The sequence below is a fragment of the Lepisosteus oculatus genome, chromosome 27 (assembly GCF_040954835.1).
Source record: "Lepisosteus oculatus isolate fLepOcu1 chromosome 27, fLepOcu1.hap2, whole genome shotgun sequence".
NCBI lineage: Eukaryota > Metazoa > Chordata > Actinopteri > Semionotiformes > Lepisosteidae > Lepisosteus > Lepisosteus oculatus.
This window is the reverse complement of record NC_090722.1, coordinates 1,411,375-1,424,967: the sequence shown is the minus strand read 5'-3', so window position 1 is coordinate 1,424,967 and position 13,593 is coordinate 1,411,375. Positions and strand designations below refer to the sequence as shown.

Here is a 13,593-nt window from a genome sequence, read left to right as displayed (position 1 = left end):
TTCTGACATTGAGGCGAAACTAGACACATTTTCCAGTAATGAATCTTCCACCTTGGTTGTTCACGCTGGAACAAATGATATAAATGTGCAAAAGAGCACAAAGAAACATTTCGGAATTTAGTTGTGTCTGGTCCCTTACCAATCTTATACAGAGGGGACATACCCTATAGTAGGCTATACTCCCTAAATCGCTGGTTGCATACAATAGAATAACCTTTATTAATAATTGGGACATTTTTTTGGGAATGGCTTTTATAAATGGGACGGTCTCCACCTTAACCAGAGGGGATCATTAATTCTATCCCAAAATATAACAGAGAAGCTGCTTGCTTGACTACTAAGAGCACCAACCAGGCCTCAGCCATGTGATCTTAAATCGTGTGCTGTCTGTACTCCCAGCTCTAGTTCACCTCCTGTACCGACCCAGGTTCTCTACCACACGGCATCCCATCAATCACATTACTATCCAGAACCAGCTATGAGTGTGAATAGACAGAGTATTGCAACTATCACTAGACCTAGATTAGAATTCAGACGTTTCTTTAGGGGCTCCTGTGTTGACAATTTAATTTCCATTCCACTGGAAATTAAACCTAAAGGAAGGTAAACCTAAATCAGTTAAAACATGAAACTACCATAAAATGCTCACTGTTAAATGTTGGCTCACTAGGCAACAAATCAGTTCTGGTTAATGATATGGTTCTTGACACCAACTCTGACCTCTGCCTACTAACAGAAACCTGGTTTCGACCCACTGACACTATTCCTTTAGTTGAAGTCTCACCTAATGGCGAAACTTTTTTACAGAAAGCTCTTTGCTCAGGGCATGGAGGTGGCCTAGCAGCCATCTTCAGTGAGTCTCTGAGAATTGAATTAAAAACTATTAATGACTTTCACACATTTGAAGCAATGCTCCTTAAAATAGCTCCCGAATCATCTACATACATTCTTTTAGTGTACAGACCCCCCGGTAGATCCCATCCCCACTCAGCTAGTCAAAGATTCCCTCGAAGTACTGGCAGGACCTATAATTAGTATGATGAACACGTCCCTTGCATCAGGTGTTGTACCTGATCAATTTAAGGTAGCGGTTGTTAGATCAATATTGTTCTCTCTTTACATGCTGCCGCGAGAGAAGGAAAACATGAAAACATAATATTAACTTTCATTCATATTCTGGTGACACTCAAATATACATTTTGTTTACACCAAATGACAACTCTTCTCTTATCACTTTAGTTAATTGCATTAATGAAGTAAAGATTAGGATGTGTGAAAACGTGTTACTCAACTGACGTTCTATTGTTTGGAGGCAAAAATACTGACAGGACTACTATAACTTCAGCACTTAACTCAGAGGATTTAAAAATTTGCCTCAAAGACTCTGCACGTAACCTAGGCGTCATATTAGACACGAGGCTCTCATTTAACTCTCATGTTAAAACAGTATCTAAAACATGCTTACTATAGTTAAGAAATATCACAAAACTAAGGCAGTTCCTCTCCACTCAAGACAGAGAGAAATTCATACATGCTCTTGTAACAGCAGGTTAGACTACTGCAATGCCCTACTATCAGGGAGCACATATCGCACTTTCAACACCTTACAGCGAATTCAGAATGCAGGAGCTAGAATCGTTACTAGGAGCTGAAAGTACAACCATATAACCCCCATACTTAGCTCTCTTCATTGGCTTCCTGTCAGGTACAGGGCGGACTTCAAAATCCTTCTACACAGTACTTACTTACAAGGCTCTCAGAGGTCAGACACCTGTCTTTCTAATGGCACTTATTAATGTATACCACCCAAGTCGCCTGCTTAGTTCACAGAATGCAGGTCATCTTCATATTCTATGAATTAATAAAATAACAGTTGGCTGTAAAGCCTTTGGTTACAGGACCCCTATCTTATGGAACAGTCTCTCACCCTATATTCAGGATGCCGAGTCAATCTCAGTATTCAAATCCTAGCCTATTTGCTTACACTTATAAATAAAAAAATATATTTCTGGACACTTCACTCAAAGTGCTTTACAAGTAATGGGGATCCCCTACACAACCACCAGTGTGCAGCCCCACCTAGATGATGCACCAGTACACTCCTCACATACCAGGTCTCAGTTGGGAGGAGAGCAGAGTGATAAAGCCAGTTCTAAGATGGGAATTATTAGAAGACCATGATTGGTAAGGGCCAGGGGGAAATTTGGTCAGGACACTGGGGTAACACCTCTACTCTTTTCAAGAAATGCCCTGGGATTTATAATGACCACAGAGTGTCAGGATCTCACTTTACGTCTCATCCAAAGGACGGCGCCTTTTTACAGTATTTACAGTAGGAGGAAGTTTGACTGAAGAGAAAGCGACTGCTTTATTCTGCTATCGAAACCACACAAAATATATGCACACATGAGGAGACCGACGGAAAACGTACACAGTTTAGGGTGGTAACTCGTTAACTACAGGCTATAGACTTATAAAGCTACACAGGACACTAAAGCTACTATAACACTATTTACATCAGCAGGGTCAGCTGCTGGTCATTGTGCTGACCCTCAGACTCCCCCCGGCTACAACTCTCAGCCTGCTTCGCGGTACCCTGAGTGCCTAGGTGTGCTTCCTCCTCACCACCGGGCGAGGGCCCTACAATATATTTTAGATTACAAAATATAAACGCGGGAGCTGAAAAAGAATCTTGCAACCGATCTTTTCCGCAATTCGAAAAAAACTACACCAGAAATCCTAAATCAAAGCCGGGATCCAGGAGCCGTCGTTCAAAGCAGAAAGCCAGGAGTCTGAAACCGAGGAGTGTACTTTCCGCAATCCAGAGACCGCAGGTCCAACAGGGACAAGCAGTTCCAAGCCAAAGAGGTGTAAACGAGAACAAGCGAAAAGCAATAATAAAGCTCACATGGACACCGAGCGAGGAGGTCAGGGAAGACTGTGCTTCAGTGTATAATGAGATGGTGGTGTGGTGGTGAATGAGTGATCCGGTAGGTTGCCTAATTCAGCGTGGTCTACGCAACAGGGAAGCGGGGATCATAACAAGTAGCAAAGGAGCATTTTTTTCAAACATCAGCTGCATAGAGCCCTGTTACTCAGGAGTTAGTCAACGAGGCTCCCAAGTAGAGCTGGGTGTTGTAGCTTGGGCATTTCTATCCACCTCCTCCATCTGAGGGTTTATGGCAGAAACTAAACTACACTTTGCCCAATACACAGCTCATCTGTGCTTCAGAATGGAATGTGTTCAACAACTGTACAGAATAGTATGTCTTCCAGGGCGCCTTCTTGGTGGAAGGAAAAGAACTCCCTCTTGCAAACAGGTTTCCTTTTCCTGCAGGTGTCACTCATCTAACATGCTTTATGCTCAGCTGCTGAATGATACACATCTGCTGTAGTCTTACCTGGCTGCTGCTTGAACTCAGTGTCTTACTGATACATACTCCAGAGAGGCTCTTTCCATTCAGACTGATATAACCTCTGACACCACCTTTTGTTTGTGTAACCATGGAGAGTATCAATATCAATTAATTCTTTCGCACAATGTGTTTTACAAGAGTCTTGTACATACATTGTTGGATAAATATACTGTAGGACAAGTTATTTTATAGGCTACAATACCATATAATAATCCAATTTAAAGTATTGCAAAAGAAAAAGTCAACATACAGAGACACTGTCTATACTTTACACATGCAAAAGCTTTTAACATTGCACTCTTTCAGTAAGAGTGTTCTCACAAAGGACACAGAGATTTGCCACTCTTCACAAAGCGCTGTCCATTGTTCTTGAAAAGCTTGAAATTCCCCCTGATCTGCATTTTTTTTCCGTTGCAGTAACATTTTCACATATTGTTGTCTGTTAACATGGAACAAGAAAGCAAAATATTTATTAAAACATAAATATTGTAGTATTATTTACTGAAGATATTTCCTTTTAGTGACTTGGTCAGTGACTTGTACAGCTGTTCAGCTCATTGTAAGCCACCATTAGTTCTATATGCAGTTCAAAGCCACAGTCAAGTCTATATTTGTGAGCTTATTTGGGGAGCTGCTGGGATGAGACAAGACCTTTTCTCCTGACATCAGTCCAGTAGAACTGTGGACCAGCTCTCACATGGGATCAACAGAGACTTCACTAACTCACTGCTGAGGTTCAGGCAGAATATCCCACAGTGTTGACCTCTCACAAACATGCTTTTTATTTACAGGTCAGACACATTGTTAAGCAAGATGTTCTCAATTTGAAAATTTGAGCTGTTCTATGTTCAATTTACAAGAGTTGATCTGTTTTACAATCTTGTGCAATGACCTCACATCTCTAGACAACTAATATCAGAGTTTGTTTCCTGCTTTTCTAGGCACACAGAGCTGTCTGTTAATCACATGAAGGACACCTGATGTCAGGAACGAGGATTAGAACAATATCCACTGGTGCTCTAATAATGTTAGACACCAGATATTGCAATAGAAGATCGTAGGTCGACTGCATTATTTTAAAACTAATTTGACTAAAATCTCAAATTAAATTGAAGATATATCTGTTTCTCCTTTATGTGACAGGTGCAGATCTTCTGAAGGCTGTGCCCCAAGTTATATAAACTTTGGGTAGAAATATTTCAGTGGTACTCAAAGGTGTTTGGGAAGAATATACCCCAGACCCTGAAGCACTCTCTGGTTGTTCAGAGACAATGTTCACATTAACCATCAGCACTGGTGTTTGGAATAATTGTGGCTGAACAAAATTGCTTCTATAGCACAAGCAATGTGGAGCCATGCCATGAGATCTGGGGCCCTTTTCCTCAATATATTTAAAAACATAGAGCTTTGTTGTTGTTGTGTGATTATGGCTGTTGCAAATTTTTACTTAACAAGAAAACTGGTAAATAGGCAGCAGCAAATTTGAGGATTTTTAATCTATTGTCTGTTTTTCATGTTTCTCATTAAAAATATCAAAGCTTTTTTAAGATCCCAGAGAAGTCTATCCAGAGGCCAGTCAGCCAAGCAGCAGTGCCACCTAGTGGTCAGAAAGCTGAGCACAGACGGGTAGGACTATAACGAGATGAGGGATAATGTGGGAAAAATTATAAAGCAAATATTGTTAGGATACATAGTTAAGTAACATTTAAATAAGGAAATGCTATACAAAAACTGTACCACTAGTAATGCTTCATTTCAAGTTCACCGTCTGTTGCAACAAAGTTTTTGCTCTGGAATCAGCCCAAACTGTGAAGAGTGACCAGATACATTCTCAGGTTCACGTGATTGTCCTGCACTGTTCAGGGGCCCAATTTATGTATTGAAAATCCTGAAGGGCAACAACAAATCTACTGTATGACCTTCACCTTCCTGTCTGGAAACAGGAGTCACTTCTGTGCACAAAGTGTGGTCAGAAGTACTGTGTGGAACCATATTGTTGCAGTTGGTAATGATCTTTTACAAAAAGATATCTCAATGACATTGTCTCAGCAATTGTCACGTACTCAGCCTACTTTAAAAGTTTAATTCTACATTAAAGATAAATGGAAAAACTGATTACAAGTAAGGAAATAAAAATGTAAACAATCACCTGAAAAAAAGTCACAGTTGAGTGGACTGTACACAATACTGCTTCACTTGATTACACATGCACACACAACTTGGTAAAGTACTAATAGGGGTTATTTTTGTAATGTGTTGTAGGTATTCATATGGCAACTGCATCTTCAATTGTACAAGTTCACCAAGCCACATCCCACTGAACTAGTTACAGCAATGAAGTATCACACCTAAACCTGAGTTAAACCTCAGGTGAGTATTCAACCATGAAGGTGAACTCTCTTGTAAAAAAAAAAAAAAAAAAAAAAAGGCACCCAGTAACCATGGTCAGGGATGTAATGGAAAGTTAAGACCAAGTGCTTTGAACTGACACATTATGGGAACAAGTGTTACACTGGAGTGGTTTAGGGTTAAGAGAGTGGAAGGCCTTGAGGACCCCAGTCACAGCCTCAACTTACATCCCTGTTTAGGGCCACTGGAAAAGACCGATCACTGATGCTCCACAAGAAACATGGGGGCACTTTAGCCAATCCAGTCATGCACAAAACTGGGACTAAGCCACTGTGGAATCAGACTAGGTGTTTCATTATCTTATTTCAGGCAAAGGGCCATGTGAGTAGAGGGCTTTCAGGTCTGGATATTAATGTCTAATGGGACATGCCAGGTAGTCTTCCTCATTAAATCAGGAGGACTGGTTTTAAGTTCATTAACCAATTTGAAGCTACAGAATTAGACACCACAGAAGAACAGGGTTTTTCAGGCATTTTTATTGCAGCACAGAGAAAACCAAGACGGGCATTAATGCCTCATTCCACTCTGAATCCTTCATGCAGCCCAGTCATGCCTGTCACTTTCCACTCAGGACCAGACCACACAGGCTGCTCAGACCTGGCACCTCTGGACTCGGCCATCTTTGCACACAACCCAGAGGATTCCTCGGTCATAGGACACATGCCTGGCCACACCAGCTGCCCTTAGAGCCCACCAGCTCCTGCCAAAGGGGTTACAGGCATCAACACCAAGCCTGCAGGAAAAGGCTCAGGGTTAGAGCAGCCTAGAATTAGGACAGTCATTCATGCAACCATGTGCATTAAACCCTCCCCCAGCTCACCTCTTGAAGACCACTCCATTCCTGTTCACCCCATACACACTGCCATCTGAGCCCACCTCCACCAGGGACAGGGAGCCTTGAATGGGGTACCACTTGTCAGAGCCTTTGCAGGAATCCCCACTCACATCCAGCTTGACGAAGTTCTGGTCCAACCTGTTCACTCCCCAGCAGCCAAAAGGCCCACAGGAATAGTACTTGAGGGAGCCCACAACAGGAATCCAGGGGATGTTGCCCTGGCCAGCATACTGCAGCACAGGCCCGCTGTTCAGGCAGAAGATGGAATTGGCAGCATTGACACCAACCACGAACTTGTCTCCACCAGCATCAATCTGGATGAGGGAGCCTGCAGAGGAGAGCAAGAAATACAGCTGTTCTCAGCAGGGGGTGGTGCAGTGCTCATTCCTCAGTATTGGTCATGAACACTTGAGGAATGAAAGATGTTCTGGCTGAAAGCAGCTACTAGCCATGGATAAACTTGAAAGCCATCGTTTCTAACCCATATAGATCAGCTGCAGCCTCACCTGGTTGCACTGGGATCCACCTTCCCCGCAGCCACTTGAACACAAGGCTTGCGACACTCACACTCCAGAGCCCTGCTGGCCCCACACTCACATGTTTCCCCTTCATGGCCAGAGAGACCCAGCTGTTGCCCTGGTAGCTGACCAGGTTGTCTGCATTGTCGACTCCACACACCCTTCCAGCACCAGCATCTATCTGCTTCAGACTGCCAGGCACAGCCCGACACTGCAGGGCTTCAGCCACAGATACTGGGAAGGAGAGGACACCACTGGGTCAATGATCACTTAAAAGCAGCCTGAGCTGAGGGCAACATAGGATCATGAGCATCCGACACTGAGGGACTAAGTCAGTATACGAGGACAGAAGAAACAAGCCAATAGGGTGTTAATGAATCAGCAACAACCACAAGTGAACAGAGCTCCATACACAGGGAACCAAAGGTTTGCAGAACTTCAAGAGCACACAAACATCCATGTCATGGATTTAACTCTCAGGCAACATCTATACTCAAGATCAAATACATATACTGTACTGAAATCCTTAAATACTAGCAGCATGCAGTTAAACCTCCCATCTGCCTTTATGCTGCTCCTTTTAGTCAAAGTAAGAAACCCAAACCTTACCTAGAAAGAATCCTTCAAGCAAACACAACACACAGCCTATCCCTTCCATGTTGATGAGTGATCACACAAACTTCATGAATGGTATAAACCCCCACAGTGGCCTTTATATACTCAAGGCTGCTGGGCTTCCACTCCTACACACACCTGTCTAACCAGGTGTTAAATTGTGAACCATAACGAGCTGCTGATTGAATCACTCAAGTATCAATTACAGAAGACATCATTAATTATTTTCTTTCCATAGACCTTATCCTCAGGGTTTAGGAATCATGGCGACAAGAACTGAAATTGAAGCCCAGTGCTTCAGATAGTCATGAGCTGGATTAGTACTAATACCAGCAGTGACATCCTCCAGTAGTGCAGGTCAGGGGTGGTCTAAATTAGAAAACGAGACAAATAGTTTCATTGCAAAGCTGAATGTTTGGTTACTCTTGCTCTTTGGCATGAGATATTTTTTTTCATTTCAGATTTGATCTCCCAGATTAAAGATTACATTTTTCTGAGCAATTAGAGGAAAATATCTGGGCCCTAGACTGAAATATTCCAAGTCCAGTCTTGTTTTCTCAGTTAATGTCATGTGGGAGAGGATTAGTGATAATTAAAATCTATGAAAGCACAAGTTCCTGCATTCAGAATGGGGAATTAATGATACTGTAGCTCTTAAAGCACTTCATTCACGAGTGACCATTTGGACAGCACAGTGGTGTGGATTAAGGACTGCAGCCTCACAGTTCCTGGGGTTGATGTCCAACTGAATTTCCTGCTGTGTGGAGCTTGCATGTCTTCCATGTGGATTTTCTCTATGGGATGTAATGGAAAGTTACTGAAAAAAAGTGTTTTATCCTAAATATGTCTGTTTACGGGCAGAGCTGTGTTGTAAAAGCAGCTGGATTCTTAGAACAAAGTGTGATTGTACCCAGCGAGTCAAGGCCATGGGATGTTCTAAGAATATGTTGATCTCCGTCCCAGCAAAAAGGCGATGGGTAACTGCACGTAGCTGTCTTTTCTGTCCTAAGCCTAAGACCTATAAGGACTGGAAAATGACTGTCTCGCCTGTCTTTGTTTTACCAACCTACCATAATGAAGTAAACAAGTTCAGGTGTTGCATCAGCTAAGTGTATAAAATAAGGGACCTTTTCCTATTTTACTTTGAAAATCAGCTCTCACTTGCTGCACAGACTGGTGGTTGCTGTTTTTCCCTATTGCGCAATATGAATAAATGCCTTACTGAGTGAATGAGAACACCTCTCCTGGCTCGTCTTTGATAAAATTCCAAGACAGGGACCAGTTTGCTGCCAATTTAGAAAGGCATCCTGGCTTTTCAAAATAGTTTACATGTATGTAAAAGGTTATGTCAATGATTAAAAAATTGCAGCTTAACACAGACAACACAGCAACAGTGTAACGAATGATACAATAATAATAATACTATACATACAGTACAATCAGTACAGTGAGAAGTGCACTACGAAGAGTTACTCACAGTCCAGAACACACAAAGAACAGAACAGTACACAAATTGCACAATATAAATATGAATATAAATGTATTGCACAGGTCCCTGGCATATATTGCCCAAAAACGGTTTTAAACGGGAAAAAGAAAAAGAACAGCTGGATCAGTTTACTGTTCAGTCCAGAAACAGGTCCCTGTCAATGTTGCCTCTGCCCAGACACACAGTGGATGCGTTGTACAGTCTTATGGCAGAAGGCAAGAATGACCTCCTGTAGCGCTCCCTGTCGCACTGTGGTTCGATCAGTCTATGGCTGAACGTGCTCTTCAATCTCACAAGCATGTCATAGAGGGGATGGGAGACGTTGTCCATGATGGCCTCTAGTTTGGACACCATTCTCCTCTTGGCCACTACCTCCAGAGGGTCCAGGCCAGACCCAATGACAGAGCTTGCTCTCCTGATGAGCTTGTTCAGCCTGTTAGAATCCACTGCTCTAATCCCAGGGTCCCAGCATACCACTGCGTAGAAAATGGCGCTCGCCACCACCAACTGATAGAACATATGTAGCATCTTACTACATACATTGAAGGACCTGAGCCTCCTCAAGAAGTAAAGTCGGCTCTGACCCTTCTTGTAGATGGCCTCGATGTTCTTAGACCGTTCCATCGTCAATGTGCACTCCCAGGTACTTGTACGAGTCCAACATCTCCACGCCACTCCCATGGATATAGACAGGAGTATGTTTGACGCTTTTCCTCCTGAAATCTACCACCAGTTCCTTCATCTTTGTTACATTCAATTGCAGGTGGTTCTCCCCACACCACTCCACAAAGCTGCTGACCTCTTCCTCTGCACTCTTCCTCCTGCCCATTCTTGATACATCCCACTGTAGCGGCAAGGCTTATTAAAATACAGGAATTAAGTTTGCTGCTCCCTTGCCAGTCCCTCTCTCCTTCATCTCAGTGGTGCTGGATACAGAGAGGCCATTCCAGTTGGTTCACATTTAAGGTGTTTTTCTAGCCGATAGAGTGTCCTGATAAGGAACAACTCCCAAAGCTGAGATTCTCCAGCAACCCTAATAAAAGGTCATCTCTTGCGCCTTACTGTCTGGGAGAGTCTTATTCAAAGTTGTTTACAACCCTAAGGTCAGAGTGCATTGTTACCTATCCTCAGCCAATCAGGAACTGGTAGGGCAGGTTTAGCCCACGTGGGTCTTAAACGCCCACAGAACTTTCAACCAATGAACGACCGTAGTTCCTCCAGGTAAAATAGGCAGCACAGGGCTTCCTTGGGGCGCCTCCCGGACATTCTCAGACTCAGGTCCTCCTGGACATCCTCAGACTCAGCTCGGACCACCACGTAACGGCCAGTGTGTCCGAGAGTCAGAACTTCACTTCAACAAGTGAACTACGGTCAGAACTGTGGACAGCGGAATCTGTGGATTCAGGACTTGCGCTACATCAGGAACGAACCGGTCTTCTTCCTGTCTAAAGAGTGTGACCTGCTTGGACCCACAGTCACTTTTCTCCTGTGGACAAACTCTGCTAGTTTCAGCCAACACTAACTAGCCGGTCTTCAGAGAGCATCAGCAGAACACCGCAGCAGAAATCTCTCCCACTTTTCTCTCGCTGAACCAGCACTGCCTGGCACCGAGCCAGAGAACGCCGATTGGACACAGCAACAAGCCTGCAGCTGTTTGTGTCCGCGGGAGATCTGAATCCACACAGATTGGATGAGTATTCAACATTCTGCATTACAGCTCGAGAATTCAATTGTTACCTCAACCTGAGATTATATCAATTTAATTCCTATGAGTGATGTACTTGCTTTTGAGTATCTAGTGTAGAAGTTGTAATCCAAGTTCATTTACGAAACGGACTAAATGAATGATATACTGAACGTATGTCCCTCTTGGTTTGTAACTCTTCATGACTGAATATATACCTTTTGTATTCTGCTAACCCTCACAATAAGATCTGTTATGTTTATATGCACATTTTATGTATTAATAAATGTATTGTGGTGTATTAGTATCCGTGTGTGCATTGCTGAGTATCCCTCTGGGTCGGTCTTCTAATAGCCATCAAAGAATCATTTTGTGACTTAATACTACAATTAATAATTGTCCCAGTAAATGCACAAAACCCCTACATTTATTGGTGTCTCATGAGAGGATGCCTACCCCACAATTGCACAATTGCAGCACATCTGAGAACATCTGCAGGTGGCATGACTCTGAGTTGTATTTAAAGTCCAAAGTATAGAGGGTGAAGCGGAACGGAGAAAGAACTGTCTCTGAGGAGCCCCTGTGTTACTTACTACCTGTTCAGACACACAGTTCTGAAGTCTCACAGACTGTGGTCTGCCTGTCAGATAGTCAGTGATCCACAAGATCATGGAGGCACCGACTTGTATCTCCTCCAGCTTCCTCCTTAGAAGTAAGGGCTGGATAGTATTGAAGGCACTGGAGAAGTAAAAAAAAATAATCCTTACAGTGCTGCCAGCCTTGTCCAGGTGTGAGTAGGCCCTTAGCAGCATGTAGATGATTGCAACCTCCACACCAAAACTGGGCTGGTAGGCGAACTGTAGGGTGTCCAGTGATAAACTAACTAGAGATCTCAGGTGGGATAAGACCAGCCTCTCCAGTGCCTTCATGACATGAGAAGTCAGCTCTACTGGTCTGTAGTCATTGAGGACAGAGGGGCACCCTTTCTTTGGTACCGGGACCAGGCATGATGTCTTCCAGAGCACAGGGACTCTCTCCAAGCGCAGTCTCAGGTTGAACAGTCGGTGGAGCACTCCACTCAGCTGATCCGCACAAGCCCTCAAAACTCTGGGACAGACGTCATCTTGACCTGTGGCCTTACCCTGGTGAAGCCTCTTCAGCTCCCTGTTCACCTGGTCAGCCGTGATGGTCAGCCTGGCCTGGGGGATGGTGCTCATAGCGCTGTAGGTGCTGCAGGTGTTAATGGCGGAGGTGTTGGAGAGTGGCAGCTGTGGGGGATGGGGGGGTGAGTAGCTGTCGGGGGTTGTAGCTGTAGGTGGCCATGATTGTGGGGGATGGAGGAGGTGTTGGGCAGTCGCAGCTGTGAAGGCTTAGGGAGCGTGTGGCTGTGAGGGGATGGGTGTTGAGCCACAGAGGACCCTGAATCAAACCTGTTAAAAACTGGTTCAACTCGTTGGGCATCTCCAGGTTCCCCTCCCTTGCACCCCCAGCCTGTTTGAAGCCAGTGATCTCTCACATGCTCCTCCATACGTCCCTCACCCTATTCCTTTACAGCTTGTCCTCTACCTTCCTCCTGTAGGCATCCTTGTTCTGTCTAAACTTCTGCTTTAGCTCCCTCTGTACACCTCTTCCTTATCCCCCCTCCTAAAGGCTCTCTTCTTATCATTCAGAAGAGCCTTCAGGTCGCTGGTGATCCAGGGTTTGTTATTGGAAAAGCAGTGTACATCTTTGGTGGGGATGGTGTTGTGTACGCAGAAGTTAATGTTGTCAGTGACACAGTCCACCATGTTGTCTATGTCGTCCCCATGTGGGTCGCACAGCACATCCCAGTTGGTAGCCTCCAGACCACCACATAGATCCTCCATAGCCTCTTAAGACCATCTCCTCACAGTCCTAATGCCCGAGGTTGGCGCTGGACAATAGGCGTGTATAGTGGTGTAAGCAAGACAAGGTTGTGATCTGATCTGCCAAAGGGGGGAAGGGCTGTGGAACTATATGCATCCTTAGCGTTGGCATAAAATAAGTCCAGTGTTTTCTTTTCTCTGGTCGGGCACTTAACAAACTGGGGGAAAGTAGGCAAAGTGATGGAAATAGAGACGTGGTTTAAGTCCCCTGAAATAGCTATTAAAGCGCTAGGGTGCTTTGTTTGTAGCCTGGCTGTGACTGTGTGTATGATGTCACACGCTGCCTCTGCGTTCGCCGTGGGTGGAATGTAAACAACAAAGATGGTGCATGTAAACTCCCGCGGCAGATAGTATGGATGCAGTCCTATGGCAACCAGTTCAATGTCCGGGTTACAGAAGCGCTCCTTACATGAATATGTCCAGGATTCCACCATCTGTTGTTGACAAGCAGAGCGAGCCCCCTCCTTTCCCCTTACCGCTCACGGCGTTTCTGTCCGCCCGCACCGGCTGAAAGCCGCCGATGGTAACATTTGAGCCACGTCTCGGTGAAACACATGATACTGTATTCTCTATACTCCCTCTGGCTCCTCACCAGTTCGTCCATCTTGTTCACTAAGGACCTCGCATTTCCCATGATGATCGAAGGAAGATAGGGTTTAAATCTCCTTCTCTTTGCCTTTCGCGTCACACCAGCCCTACAGCCTCGGCTTCTCCTCCTCAGCT

At 44.4% G+C, this 13,593-nt stretch overlaps 1 protein-coding gene across 1 annotated transcript; it reads right to left on the bottom strand.

Annotated features, from left to right (window-relative positions):
* Window positions 1-6,281: 6,281 nt before the first annotated feature.
* LOC138225241 (fish-egg lectin-like) lies at window positions 6,282-7,893 on the bottom strand. The gene is made up of 4 exons (XM_069184767.1): window positions 7,788-7,893; window positions 7,167-7,412; window positions 6,646-6,988; window positions 6,282-6,558 (listed from the first exon to the last, which is right to left on the bottom strand). Exons 1-4 carry the CDS (start codon window positions 7,834-7,836, stop codon window positions 6,417-6,419), a joined length of 780 nt encoding a protein of 259 aa, XP_069040868.1. The 5' UTR covers window positions 7,837-7,893; the 3' UTR covers window positions 6,282-6,416.
* Window positions 7,894-13,593: the final 5,700 nt, after the last annotated feature.

Excerpts from the sequence above, each read along its gene's own strand:
- LOC138225241 (XM_069184767.1), bottom strand. The coding sequence starts at position 7,836 with ATGGAAGGGATAGGCTGTGTGTTGTGTTTGCTTGAAGGATTCTTTCTA. Across the intron at positions 6,989-7,166 it reads GTGGATCCCAGTGCAACCAG|GCTCCCTCATCCAGATTGAT; the intron begins GTGAGGCTGCAG and ends TCTCCTCTGCAG. Across the intron at positions 6,559-6,645 it reads AATGGAGTGGTCTTCAAGAG|GCTTGGTGTTGATGCCTGTA; the intron begins GTGAGCTGGGGG and ends CTTTTCCTGCAG.